Source organism: Penaeus vannamei, chromosome 13 (genome assembly GCF_042767895.1).
Source record: "Penaeus vannamei isolate JL-2024 chromosome 13, ASM4276789v1, whole genome shotgun sequence".
NCBI classification, from domain to species: domain Eukaryota; kingdom Metazoa; phylum Arthropoda; class Malacostraca; order Decapoda; family Penaeidae; genus Penaeus; species Penaeus vannamei.
This window is the reverse complement of record NC_091561.1, coordinates 38,240,080-38,255,079: the sequence shown is the minus strand read 5'-3', so window position 1 is coordinate 38,255,079 and position 15,000 is coordinate 38,240,080. Positions and strand designations below refer to the sequence as shown.

At 46.5% G+C, this 15,000-nt stretch overlaps 1 protein-coding gene across 1 annotated transcript in view; it reads right to left on the bottom strand.

Moving 5' to 3' along the window:
• Window positions 1-15,000, bottom strand: part of LOC113817115 (tetraspanin-18) — a 76,213-nt gene that overhangs the window by 27,658 nt on the left and 33,555 nt on the right. Inside the window, exons 2-3 of the mRNA XM_070128602.1 lie at window positions 14,573-14,800; window positions 11,808-11,882 (exon numbers count right to left, since the gene is read on the bottom strand). Of these exons, the coding sequence (XP_069984703.1) occupies window positions 11,808-11,882; window positions 14,573-14,800 (303 nt within the window). The remainder of the gene's footprint in view (window positions 1-11,807; window positions 11,883-14,572; window positions 14,801-15,000) is intronic.

Here is a 15,000-nt window from a genome sequence, read left to right as displayed (position 1 = left end):
ATCCCCCATCTCTTTGCCCTTGCTCCTCCCCCTCCATTCGTCCACTCCTTCAGCCCACCCACCCACCCACCCACCCTTTCTCCCTCTCTCCCTCTCTCCCTCTCTCTCTCCCTCCCTTCCTCCTTCCCTGTCACCCAACTACCTCCCTCCCACCCACCTACCTACCTACCCTCCCATCCCCATCACTCTCTCCCTCCCACCCTCCCTCCACCCTCCCCCCACACCCTCCCCCCCTCCCTCCCTGCACAGAAACGGGAAACGAACATCGAGAACAGCTTACGAGACAACCCACCACCCCGTCCACCACCCCCAGCCCACCCCACCCCCCGCCCACCTCGCCCCACCCAACTGCAGTCAGTCACACGCGCAGAGTAACTCTCCGGGCGTACAAAGGGAATCCGAGGCTGACTACAGACAAAAGCCTTTGGAACAGAGTGGGGTTGGGTGGGGGGAGGGATGGGGGCGGAGGGGGCGGAGGGAGGAAGGAGGGAGGGAGGTAGGGAAGGGGGACGGGGGGGGGGAAGGGGGTGGAGGGAGGGAGGTAGGGAAGGGGGGCGGAGGGAGGGAGGTAGGGAAGGGGGACGGAGGGAGGGAGGGATGGGGGGAGGGGGAGGGAGGGGATGGATGGATGGATGGATGAAGGAAGGAAGGAAGAAAGGAAGGAAAGAGATGGAGGACGAAAGGACAAAAGGGAAAGAGAGAGAGAGAGCGAAAGACGGAGGAGAGACAGAGCGAGCGAGCGAGCGAGGGAGGTAGGGAGGGAGGTAGGGAGGGAAGTAGGGAGGGAGCAAGGGAGGGAGAGAGGGAGACGGAGCATAAACAAAAATAAAAAAAAAGAATGAGAGTAAAAGAAACAAGTAATTCTAAACCCACACCCGCCCACCATCCCCCGGTTACGAAATCGAGCCGGAGTCCAGCATCCCGCGAGGCCAAGAGATCAAGCCAGCATCCCCATCTCTCCAGCGACGATTTCAGAACCGCGACGTGCAGAATGATTCGTTCTTGACGTCTCCTGCAAGCACCGCCCGATCTTAATGTCTCCTGCAAGCACCGCCCGATCTTGACGTCTCCTGCAAGCACCTCCCGATCTTCATGTCTCCCGCAAGCACCTCACAATCTTGACGTCTCCTGCAAGCACCATCCGATCTTCCGGTTCCTGCAAGCACCTCATGACGCCCGCCCCCCCCCCCGGCGTTTTACAAGCACAACTGCAAGCAATTCGCGACGTCTCCTGCAAGCACCTCCCGATCTTGACGTCTCCTGCAAGCACCATCCGATCTTCCGGTTCCTGCAAGCACCTCCTGACGACCGCCTACCCCCCCCCCCCTTCGGCGTTTTACAAGCACAACCGCAAGCAATTCGCGACGTCTCCTGCAAGCACCGCCCGATCTTAATGTCTCCTGCAAGCACCTTCTGATCCTACGTCTCCTGCAAGCACCTCCTGACGACCGCCACCCCCCCCCCCCGGCGTTTTACAATCACAACCGCAAGCAATTCGCGACGACGGCGTGAAGAGCCGGGATGCCACGCGTGCCTTTGCAACACCGGTGTCAACACGCAACAGGAAACGCGCGAATGTCCGGCAATGAAAAAAGAAGTTAAATAACTGTTTTTTTTTCCTCTCCTTCCTAAGAGAAATAACTGTTTTTCTTTCTCTTTCTTTCATTCTTTCTTTCTTTCTTTCTTTCTTTCTTTCTTTCTTTCCTTCTTTTTTTCTTTTTCTTTCTTTCTGTCTGTCTGTCTTTCCTTCTTTCTTTCTTTCATTCTTTCTTTCTTTCTTCTTTTTTTCTTTTTCTTTCTTTCTTTCTTCTTTCTTCCCTCCTTCTTTTTTTCGGAGGGGGGAGGGTAGGGAATCCCACCTCATCGAGCGCCATCTCAAAACGAACACCTCTCCGCTTTCGCGTGACATGACACGCATACGGAGGTGTCAAGCGGTGTCATGTCATGCAGGGGGGAGGGGGAGGGGGGGGGGCGCGTGCCGGACGACTTCCTCTCGTGTTACGGGGATGTTCTTGCGGGATTTTCTGTCGTAACTTTCGGGGTGAAAAATGTTCTCTCTCTCTCCCTCTTGAACGAACGGGAGGGAGGGAGGGAGGGAGGGAAGGAGGGAGGAGGGAGGGAGGGAGGGAGGGAGGGAGGAGGAGGGGGAGAGAGAGAGGGGGAGGGAGGGGAGGGAGGAGGAAGGAGGGAGAGGGAGGGGGGAGGAAGGAAGGAGGGAGGAGAGGGAGGAGGAGGCAGAGGTGGGAGGAAAGGAGGGAGAGGGAAAGAGGGAGAGGAGGGAGGGAGGGAGAGAGAGGGAGGGAGGGAGAGAGAGGGAGGGAGGGAGAGAGAGAGGGAGAGAGAGGGAGAGAGAGAGAGAGAGGAGAGAGGGAGAGAGAGAGAGAGAGAGAGAGAGAGAGAGAGAGAGAGAGAGAGAGAGAGAGAGAGAGAGAGAGAGAGAGAGAGAGAGAGAGAGAGAGAGAGAGAGAGGGGAGGGAGAGAGAGAGAGAGAGAGAAAGAGAGAGAGAGAGAGAGAGAGAGAGAGAGAGAGAGAGAGAGAGAGAGAGAGAGAGAGAGAGAGAGAGAGAGAGAGAGAGAGAGAGAGAGAGAGAGGGGGGGGGGGAGGAGAGAAAGGGAGAGAGGGTGGGAGGATGCGATCCAATCCCATAATCCCACAATCCCACAGACCCAAAGCTGATACCATCCTACAGACCCGATCCCACAATCCCAAAACTGGGATCGTAATCCTACAATCCCTCACTTAATCCTACAGCCAAAAAACTCACAATCCTACAACTGACTCCTTCTCACAATCCCACATCCGATCCAATCCCGCCATTCTAGAGCCGATCCAATCCTACAATCCTACAGCCGGCCCCCCATCCTACAATCCTGCACCTAATCCCTTTTTGCATTCCCATAATCCCACAGTTCATCACACGCGTAGGACTGACGTATCCTCTTCCCCAGCATCCTTCTCAGCCTCATTACCATCCTCAACCTCCTCATTATCTTCAACACCATCCTCATTATTCTTACACCTTTATCATCATCACCACCATCCTAGTCCTCTTCCTCTCCACAATCCTCATCACCACCATCCTCTTCCTCTTCCTCCTTCTCACACCCTAATCCCCATCATCATCACCATCCTAATCTTCCTCTTTCTCTTCATCACCACTATCCTAGTCCTCTTCCTCCTCCTCACACCCTTATCATCGTCCTCACCACCACCATCCTCCTCCTCCTCCTCCTCCCCCTCACCACCTCCCTCCCCTCACCACCATCCCCTCCTCCCCACCACCCTCCTCACCACCATCCTCTCCCCCCCCTCCTTCCCACCATCCCCCCTCACCCCACCCCCTACCTCCTCAACCTGCCCACCGCATCAATTAACAGATCGCTCGGGCAATAATGCGCCCGATAATGACTGAATGACTGAATGACTGAATGACTAAATGACTGAATGACTGAACGACTGAGACCCGCGTTGGTGAGTCCTCTGGCAGACGACCAAAGGCATTCTCTCTCGCCCTTATGATGGACCGGTGACGCGAGAGTAAGTGGTCTGTCTCCGCCGGTGGTGTTCTTGGGTGAGGCGGCTATGCTGCTGTATGGGAGAGGGTGTTGGGTTGTTTGTTGTTTTTTTTCTGTTCGTTGGATTTGATTTTTTTTCTCTGATTGTGTGGTTGTCTCTCTCTCTCCTTCTTTCTCGTTTTCTCTCTCTCTCTCTCCTTCTTCTCCCTTTCGTTTCCCTTTGTCTCATCTTTTCTCTCGTCTTCCCTCTCCCTCCCTCTCTCTCTCTCTCTCTCTCTCTCTCTCTCTCTCTCTCTCTCTCTCTCTCTCTCTCTCTCTCTCTCTCTCTCTCTCTCTCTCTCTCTCTCTCTCCTTTCCACCTTCTCCTATTCCCTTCCTTGCATGCATTCATCTCTCTCCCCCTTTTCTTATTTTTAAATGTTTTTTTTTTACCCTTTTCTCTCTTCCTTTCTTTCTCCAATTCACGCCTATTCTCTTCTATCAGCGTTTTTCCTTTCTTCCATTCTTCCATTCTTTCTTTTTTTCTATACTGCCAGCACAGCATTTGAAATCGCATATCCTGTAGAACGTGGCATACCATCCGGCTTCTGTGTTGATTCATGTCATACACTGCTGAATACTGCACCCTCGGCAGATCCAAAATAAGCTGAGCAATTGGCCTCCATGATACAACGCCACATACTGTCCTTATGCTGCCTTATACTTATCTATGCTGTGTTCTCAGAGGGGGAAATCCTGATCTATGCTGCAATCTCCGAGGAAAATTACTCATCTATGCTGCAATCTCCGAGGAAAATTACTCATCTATGCTGCAATCTCCGAGGAAAATTACTCATCTATGCTGCAATCTCCGAGGAAAATTACTCATCTATGCTGCAATCTCCGAGGAAAATTACTCATCTATGCTGCAATCTGCGTAGAAAGCAGGTAACAGCAACTTTCCTAAAGTGATAATCAAACCACGTGATGTATGCAATTAACGATCGAGTACGTAAGAGTAAATTGAAAAGAAAGTTTTCAATTATTAACGAACGGTGACAGAAGCAGGCAAACAACACGCCAAAATAGGAATATCGAGAACGATAATAAAGAAATAATAATAATAATAATAATAATAATAAGAAGAAGAAGAAGAAGGATAAAATAGGTATAAGAATAATAAAATAACAAAAATAAAATGATTAAGATTACATATCAGAAAAACGAGTAAATGAGAAGGAATAGGAAGGAAGGAGAGGGGGAGGGAGAGAAGGAATAGGGGAATAGAGGAACAGAGGGAGACAGAGAGAAAGAAAAGGGAAGAAGAGAGAGAGAGAGAGAGAGAGAGAGAGAGAGAGAGAGAGAGAGAGACAGAGAGAGAGAGAGAGAGAGAGAGAGAGAGATAGTGAGAGAGCAGACGGAGACAGAAGAGAGAGACAGAGAAAGAGAAAAACGAGAGAAAAAGAGAGAAAGAGAAAGATCGAGAGAGAGAGAAAAAGAGAGAAAAAGAAAGAGAAAGACCGAGAGAGAGAGAGAAAGAAGAGAGAGAGAGAGAGAGAGAGAGGGGAGAGGCAGCAGCACCAATCAAGGAGTAATTAACAGAGCCGAAGTCTCCGTCCCAGCGCCTAACCATCGCTAACAAGTTTGGGGGAAAGCGGAGGGGGACTCGGCAGAGCAGGTGACGGCAGGTGACGGTAGGTGACGGTAGGTGACAGCAGGGGAAAGTAGGTGACAGCAAGTGGCAGGTGGTGACGGTAGGTGACAGCAGGGGAAAGTAGGTGACAGCAAGTGGCAGGAGGTGACGGTAGGTGACGGTAGGTGACAGCAGGGGAAAGTAGGTGACAGCAAGTGGCAGGAGGTGATGGTAGGTAACAGCAAGTGGCAGATGAAAGCAGGTAACAAGTGGCAGCAGGTGACAGCAAGTGGCAGTAGGTGACGGTAGGTGACAGCAAGTGGCAGGAGGTGATGGTAGGTAACAGCAAGTGGCAGATGAAAGCAGGTAACAAGTGGCAGCAGGTGACAGCAAGTGGCAGTAGGTGACGGTAGGTGACAGCAGGGGAAAGTAGGTGACAGCAAGGGGCAGGAGGCGATGGTAGGTAACAGCAAGTGGCAGATGAAAGCAGGTAACAAGTGACAGCAGGTGACAGCAAGTGGCAGTAGGTGACGGTAGGTGACAGCAGGGGAAAGTAGGTGACAGCAAGTGGCAGGAGGTGATGGTAGGTAACAGCAAGTGGCAGATGAAAGCAGGTAACAAGTGGCAGCAGGTGACAGCAAGTGGCAGTAGGTGACGGTAGGTGACAGCAGGGGAAAGTAGGTGACAGCAAGTGGCAGGAGGTGATGGTAGGTAACAGCAAGTGGCAGATGAAAGCAGGTAACAAGTGGCAGCAGGTGGCAGCAAGTTGCAGTAGGTGACGGTAGGTGACAGCAAGTGGCTGGTGAAAGCAGGTAACAAGTGGCAGTAGGTGACAGCAGTGACAGAGACAGACAAATAGACGCGCAGTAAGGCAGGAAGAGACATACAGCAGATAGACACTAAGGTACAGACAGGTGGCCACGCACAGATGGAAAGAGATAAGAGAGAGACAGCTGGACACAGAGAGAGAGAGAAGCTGCAGCTGGCCACGCAATGAAACTGAAACCGGCAGACACATGGCCACAGTGAGAGAAAATGGAAAGGAAAGGTAGACAAACAGATGGCCACACACACTAACAAACGGCCCCACATAGAGCAAAGAACAAACAGCTGGTCCCACATGAAGACGAAAAGGGACAAATCAGCTGACTGCACGTAGATAGTAAGGGAAAACAGCTGACCACACCCAAAAGCAAACAAACAGCTGGCTACACAAACAAAACACACAAAAAAACAAAAAACAAAAAAACACCTAACCACGGACACACAAACACACCAAGACACAAACACCTGACCAAGCAAATAGTAACAACAACAACAACAAAGTCAAACAAACAAATAAATAAAACAAGCAAACCACGCCCACAAACACCGAACATCCACAACAAACGACCACACACAGACGACAACAGACAGCTGATCCAACAAACACGCCCCGACGGCAAGCAGCCTTTGCAATCGCCACCACCAGCAGCATCTGGCATCTCGGGATAAGCGCCATCAATCAAGTATTTGCAGGATGAAGGGACACTGGAGCGAGGAGCGGGGTGACAGCTCCGGGGAGGGGGGGTGGGGGGAGCTGGGGAGAGAGCAAGGGGAGGGGTGGATCTGGAGGAGAGCAGGGGGGGAGCAAGGGGGATCTGGAGGGAGGCTGGGGAGAGAGCAAGGGGAGGGGTGGTGGGATCTGGAGGGAGGCTGGGGAGGAGTTAGGGGGGACTGGGGGAGAGTTGGGAGGGAGACTGGGGAGAGGGAGAGAGTAGGGGGATGGGGGAGTTGGGGAGAGAGCTGGGGAGGAGCTATGAGGGAATCGGGGAAGAGCAGGGGGAGGGGGAGGGGGGAGGGTAGGGGGAGCGAGGAGCGGGGTGACAGGTCGGGGGAAGGGAGGAACTGGGAGGAAGAGCTGGGGGGAGGGGAGCAAGGGGAAGGGGGAGGGGAAGGAAGAGCAAGGAGAGGGGTAGAGAAGCGATCATGTGCGTCGGGGAGAGGTGGAGGGGAAAGGGAGATAAGGAGGGAGGGAGGGGGTAAGGGAGGGAGAGATAGAGAGAGGGAGAGAGGGGAGAGAGGGGAGAGGGAGAGAGGGAGGAGAGGGAGAGGGAGAGAGAGAGAGGGAGAGAGAGAGAGGGAGAGAGAGAGAGAGAGAGAGAGAGAGGGAGAGAGAGAGAGAGAGAGAGAGAGAGAGAGATAGATAGAGAGAGAGAGAGAGAGACAGAGAGAGACAGAGAGAGACAGAGAGAGAGAGAGAGAGAGACAGAGAGACAGAGAGACAGACAGAGAGAGGAGAGAGACAGAGAGAGGAGGTGGAGGAGGAGGCAAAGGTAGGGGTTGGAGATGGACGAGGAGGAGGAAATGGAGAAGGAAGAGAAGGAAGAGGAGGAGGAGGAGGAGGAGATGAAGAAGAAGGAGATGAAGAAGGAAGAGGAGGAAATGGAGAAGGAAGAGAAGGAAGAGAAGGAAGAGGAGAAGGAGGAGGAGAGGGAAGGGGCGCAGAGACATTAAATCCAGTATCAATATGACGGGCGTTTGCACTGACGTAATGTGTACACGCCCACCAGGTAAGTATACAGCGTGCAAACAGACCCTTACATAAACCTTTCCAATTTAAAAAGAGGAGAAAAAAAAATATATATATATAAACAAATCATCAAAGAATTAATTACTTAACAAAGTGCAACACAAAAATACCATAAGAATAATTAAATGACAAATAAAAAAGGAAAAAATAAATAACAAATAAAAAAGAATAATTAAATAACAAATAAAACCAAGAAAAAATAAATAACAAACAAAAAGAAAAAAATCACAAATAAAAAAGAATAATTAAATAACAAATAAAACAAAGAAAAAATAAATAAACAAATAAAATTAAATAACAAAAAAGAAAAAATAAATAACAAATAAAAGTAGAAAAAAGAAACAACAACAAAAATAAATAACAAATTAAAAAAGAAAAAAAACAAAGAAAAGAGCATAATTAAATAACAAATTAAAAAAGAAAAAGAAAAAATGAATGTGTACGTTGCGGTTCGCGGAAATCCAGCGATTCATCTCACTCTGTCAAGGGCAATTCTCTCTCGATTCTTCTTCTGTTCTCTCCCCCTCTCTTCGCCTTCGCTTTCGTTCCCTCTTCTGGATTTTCGCGTTCGAGTTCCTTCTCGACCTCTCTCTTCTCATCCATCCTCCCCCCCTCTCTCTCTTCATCCCTTCCTTTGTCTCTTAATCTTTCTTACTTTATTTTATTTTATTCTGTCGTATAATCTCTCTTACTTTTTCTTTATCTCTTTTTTCCTCCCTTTTTTCTCTCCAACGGAAGGAGGGAAGGCAGAGGAGAGGAAGCGACGGATGAGGAGAGAAAAGAAGGGATGAAGAGAGGAAGCCAAGGATGGGGAGAGGAAGGAAGGGATGAGGAGAGAAAAGAAGGGATGAGGAGAGAAAAGAAGGGATGAGGAGAGAAATGAAGGAATGAAGAGAGGAAGCGAAGGAATGACGAGCGAAAGGAAGGGTTTAGGAGATGAAACGAGGAATGAGCCGAGAAACGAAAAGGATGAGGAGAGGAAGGGAGGGATGATGCGAGGGAGGGAAGAAGAAGGGAGCGACAGAGGAGGACATCAACCTGACCCGACCACGTGACTCGAGACAAAGGACAAAACAAAGCAAAAAATCGACCGCCTCTCCACCCCCATCCCCCACCCCCCACACCCCCCTCCCGACCCCCCCACCCCCTCGAATGCATGCATGACTCCGCCGCTGTTGGCCCTCCAGGAGCCGCCGCGTCCTACTCCTACTCCTCCTCCTCCCATTCCTATTCTTCCTCTCCCTAATCTTCGTCTTCGTCGTCTTCTTCTTCTTTTTCTTTTTATTCTTCCTCCTCCACCTCTTTCTTCTTCTTCCTCCTCCTTTGTATCCTCGTACTCCTTATCATTATCGTCATCACCATCACCACTAATATCATTATCATCATCATTCATCATCACCAGTATCTACCATCACCAGCATCGCCATCAATATCATTATCATCATAATCATTCATCATCACCACCATCATCACCATCATCATTGTTACCTTTGTGGCTGTGATGGCAGTGAAATGACTCACTATTTACAGTAACAGCAATATTTGTGCTATGCGCCCACTGCAAAATCATCATCATCATAATCATCACCTTAATCAGTTATCTCTGAGATTTTAATATAATCATCACCTTAATTAGTTTAATTTTATCTCTGAGATTTTAATTGGTTTGTTCCAATCATCATCAACATCACCACCTTCATGAGTTTATTATTTATAATAATGAGATTTTAATTGTTTATTTTTCTTCCAATTATCATCATCATCACCACCTTAATGAGTTTATCCATTTTTCCGATATCTAAATTTTTTTTTCTTCCAATCATCATCATCCCCTTAATGAGTTTATCCTTTTTCTGAGATCTTAATTGTTTTTTTTCTTCCAATCATAATCATCATCCCCTTAATGAGTTTATCCTTTTTCTGAGATCTTAATTGTTTTTTTTCTTCCAATCATAATCATCATCACCTTAATGAGTTTACCCACTTTTCTGACATTTTAATTGTTTTTTTTTTCTTTCCAATCATCATTATCATCACCTTAATGAGTTTATCCATTTTTCTGAGATTTTTTTTTCCAATCATCATCACCATCAACTTAATGAATTTATCTTAATTGCTTTGTTCCAATCATCATCACTATCTTAATTAATTTACCCAGTAGTAAACAAATGGAAAAAATCGCATCGCAGTTAATTACCTTACTTCTTAGTTATTACAATCTTCAAAGGATCAATTAGTTATTTTTTTAACTATCTGAGAAAGGGAAATACGAAATGAACTCTGACCTCGCTCAAAAATGATCACAGAGTCTATCAAACATTTTTTTTTATCTTCACCGTCCTCCTCCTCCTATTCTTCTTTCTTCTTTCCTTTTGTTTCTCTTCGTCTTTTTCTTCTTCTTCTTTTCCCCTTCCTCTTTCTCTTCTTCCTCCTCTTATTCTTATTCTTATACCTCCTTTCTTCCCCTTCTTCTTCTTCCTCTGTTTATTCCTCTTCTTCCCCATCATCCTCTTCATTTCCTCGTTTTCTTCCTCTTCTTCCTCCTCCTCTTCTTTCTTCTTCCTCTTCCTCCTCTTCTTAAACTGAACTCATACCTTTCTTCGCCCGATTCTTATGCCATTCCACTCAAGGCGCCTCCTTCCTCTCCTCCTTTCTTTCCTTCTTCCTCTTCTTATTCCCCTTCCCATTCCCCTTCCTCTTCCTCTTCTTCTTCCTCTTCTACTTCCTCCTTTACTTCCTATTCTTCTTCTTCCTCTTCCTCTTCCTCTTCTTAAACTGAACTCATACCTTTCTTCGTCCGATTCTTATGCTATTCCACTCAAGGCGCCTACTTCCTCTCCTCCTTCCTTTCCTTCTTCCCCTTCTTCCTCCTCCTCATCTCTCTTCCTCCTCTTCTTAAACTGAACTCATACCTTTCTTCGTCCGAGAGGAGGAGGAGGAGGAGGAGGAGGAGAGGAGGAGGAGGAGGAGGGGAGGGGAGGAGAGTGGGGGGAGTGGGAACTGGAAACAGGGAGAAGGGGATGAGGAAAGGAGGCAGGAAGGGAGGGAAGGTGAGAGTACAAAAGTAGAAAGGGAGATTATGAGAGAGAGAGAGAGAGAGAGAGAGAGAGAGAGAGAGAGAGAGAGAGAGAGAGAGAGAGAGAGAGAGGGGAGAGGGAGTGAGAGTGAGAGTGGGAGTGAGAGAGAGAGAGTGAGAGAGAGAGAGAGGAGAGAGTGAGAGTGAGAGAGAGGGAGAGTGAGAGTGAGAGAGAGAGAGAGTGAGAGAGAGAGTGAGAGAGAGAGAGAGAGAGAGAGAGAGAGAGAGAGAGAGAGAGAGAGAGAGAGAGAGAGAGAGAGAGAGAGAGAGAGAGAGATAAAGAGAGAGAGAGAGAGAGAGAGAGAGAGAGAGAGAGAGAGAGAGAGACATACAGATACAGACAGATACAGACAGCCATGCAGATACAGACAGACACAGACAAAGACAGCCACACAGAAACAGGCAACGAAAGAGAAAATAAAAAGACCGAGAGCCACAGACGCCAGAATGAACCAGTCCCACAAACAAACACCCGATCCTCTATCCACCATCATTAATTCCCTCCAACCTGCCTTTCGATAACAAACACCCACGACGAAAAATACGTTTTAATTGATCAATCAGTAATGGTAATCTGTGTAATTGCCGGTTGTTCCTGCAATGACTCTTACCATTAAAATTATCAAGAGATTACACTCAAAACCTGCTCGGGTATAAAATCAATAAAATAACTAAATAAATAAGAAAAATAAATAAGGAAATGTCGTAATAAATAAACAACAAATAAATAAAGAAAAGCACGAGACAAATCAAGACTTACATATATTTTTCTTTTTTCCGGGTTAAAATCAATAAAAAAACATAAATAAGGAAATTCGTAATCAATAAACAACAAATAAAAAAAAAGAAAAACACGTGACAAAATAAAGCTTACACATATTTTTTTTCTTTTTTTCTTTCGTTCTTTCCTTCCTTCCTCCCTTCCTTCCTTCCACCCTTCCTTCTTCCCTTCCTTCTTTCCTTCCTTCCTTCTTTATCTATTTATTCCTTCCCTCCTTCCTTCCTTCCTTTACACAAGAGAACCTGCTTACCTCAGCCTTGTAGACAGCGGCGAGGGCTCCTGCTGTCACCTCCAAGCAGAAGATGACGATGACCATGAGACCGTACTAGGGGAGGGGGGGAGAGAAGGGAGATTAATATAATGCAAATAGAATTAATGAAAATAGTTAATGGGGAAAAAATAATGACTCAAAATAATTCATGGAAATGAAAAAAATAAAATTAAAATAATTAATGGAAATGAAAACAAAATTGATGAAAAATGAAAAAAAACAATGAATATCAAAACATTACGGAAATAAGAAAAAAATCAAAATCAAAATGAGTAATGAAAGTTAAACCAATTAAACCAAATTCAAGATAATTACTGAAAAACGAGAAAAAAGATTAAAATGACATAATAAACGAGAAAAAAATATTGAACATGAAAATAATCAATGATAAATTAAATAAAAATTGAAAGTGAAAGCAATTGATGATAAAATTAACATAAAAACGAAAATAAAAATAATTAAGTCACTGCCACAGATGGTAGATTTCATGATTAGGAGATGTAACTTTGAGCAATAAAAGGTATAGCTTAAAAAAAAAGTGAATGAAGCAAAATATCAACTCTGAATTACAACATACGGCAAAGACAACATCAAAAGCAAACTATTAAAATATCTATCATCATCATGAAACCGCCATACTATTAACTTAATTTAAATTTAAAATAGCGCTACAATTCAACCCATGAGATGCAGTCATGAATGGATGGATAAATAAATAGATAAACAAATGATTTGAACACATTCATCATTATAATCTTTATCACTATCACCATTAGCATTGTTATTATCACTATCACCATTAGCATTGTTATTATCACTATCACCATTAGCATTGTTATTATCACTATCACCATTAGCATTGTTATTATCACTATCATTATCATTATTATCATTATGATCATCATCATTATTATCATCTTTATTGTCAATTATCATTATCATCAATTACCATTGTCATTCCTGTCAATCATCATTATCTTCAATTATCATTATCATCAATTACCATCACCACCATCATTACCAATATCATTATTATCATTTCCATCATCATTATCATCACCATCATCATCAAACCTACTTTTTAAAAAATCATACTCCATATAACATCACTAATTACAACATTACAAAACCCCAACTTTCGCTCTGCAACAGCCGCCCCCCCTCCCTCCCCCCCTTCCCCGTCCCCCTTCCCACTCCCCCTCCTCCTTCCTCCTCCCCCTTCCTCCTTCCCCCTTCCCCCTCCCCCTTCCCCTCCCTCCTCCCCTTCCCCCTTCCCCCTGCCCCTCCCTCTCCCCCTTCCCCCCTCCCCCCCCACGCCAGTCACAGTTCACGCAGGCTCCCCTTCCCCAATTTCCCCTCCTCCTTCCCCTCCCCCTCCCCTTTCCCACTCCCCCTCCCCCTTCCCCTTCCTCCTCCCCCTTCCTTCCCCCCTCCTTCCCCTTCCCCTCCCACCTCTCCTCTCCCCCTCCCCCCTCCCCCCACGCCAGTCACAGTTCACGCAGGCTCCCCTTCCCCAATTTCCTCGTGCATGGTTGTGGATCATGCACAGGCCGTATGCTAATTACCCCTCCCCTCCCCCTCCCCATTCCCCCTTCCCCCCACCCCCTTCCCCCTTCCCCTCCCTCTCCCCCTCCCCCAAAGCCAGTCACAGTTCACGCAGGCTCCCCTTCCCCAATTTCCCCTCCTCCTTCCCATGCACAGGCCGTATGCTAATTCCCCCCCCCCCCTCCCCCCGTCTGCCTGTGTGTGATGCTGTCGCTTGATGGGGGGGGGGGGATTTGGTTAATTCACTAATGTTATTATCTTGTTTTTTTATCTTCCGTTTTTAATGTTTATCAGTATTTATTTATCAGTATTTAATATTTAATTTAATAGTATTTAATATTTATTAGTATTTATTTATCAGTACTTAATAACTAATTTAATAGTATTTAATATTTATCAGTATCTAATTTAATTTAATAGTATTTAATATTTATCAGTATTTATCAGTTGTTGGTTCCATGTACTTGTCTTTTTGCGAATTCCTTTTTTGATAATTACAAAGATTATTACTATTATTACTATCGTTACTAAGGTAATGATTGTTAGCATTATTGGCATCATTATCACTGTCAGGATCATTATCATTATCATTGTCATTCTCAGCATCATTATGTTTTATCTACTTTATTTACAAAATTCCTGTTACAACTGTAATCGATATTACTATTATTTTCTTCATTACGATTATCATATTTGCATTTCTATCATTATAACTGTCATAATCACTATTATTCCAGTCATTATCTTAATATATATTAATAACCATCATTATTGTTCACCATCCTACTCACTTTATAATTAACATTATCATCGTAATTACTCTCATTATCAGTATCATCATTATCATTAATATCACCCTTACTATCATAATTACTATTATCATCATCATCATCACTGTCACTATCACTACCATTATCATTATTATTATCATAACTACCCTCATTGTTATAATCATCACTACCATACTCATCATAATCACAATCATCACCACTACCACAATGCCTACCACCCCCATCCCCCCCCACCCCCAGTACCCCTAACACCCCCATCCCAGCCATTTCCCACCCACCAACCCGACCAACCCCATTCCCCCACTTGCCAACCCCACCCCAACACCCCCCGTCTTACCCCACCCACCCCTCTTACCCCTACCCCAACCCCCCATCCCAAAACCCACCCCACCCACCCCACATACCCACCATCGTCAGCAGCGCCCGGGACTCCATGGCGGCGCCGCAGCAGCCCAGGAACCCGATGAGGAAGACCAACCCCCCGGCGGCGATGAGGATGTAGGCGCCGTGCTCCATGACCGACGGCTGGTTGAAGGTGGCCAGGCTCTCGTTATCCGACACCCGCGTCAGGAGCAGGAAGGACGTGTTGTCCACCGCCAGCCAGATGCTGAGGGCCAGCACCACTCCGCCGGCGGCCTGGTGGGGGAGGAGCGGGGGAGAGAGAGAGAGATAAATACGTGAGATGGGGTATTGGGGTGGGGTGGGGGAGTGGATGGGTGGGGGAGTGAATGTGGGAGGAGAGGGTGTGGATGAGTGAATGAGGAGGGAGGGTGTGGGTGAGAATGAGGGAGGGAGGGTGTGGATGAGTGAATGAGGGAGGGAGGGTTTGGATGAGT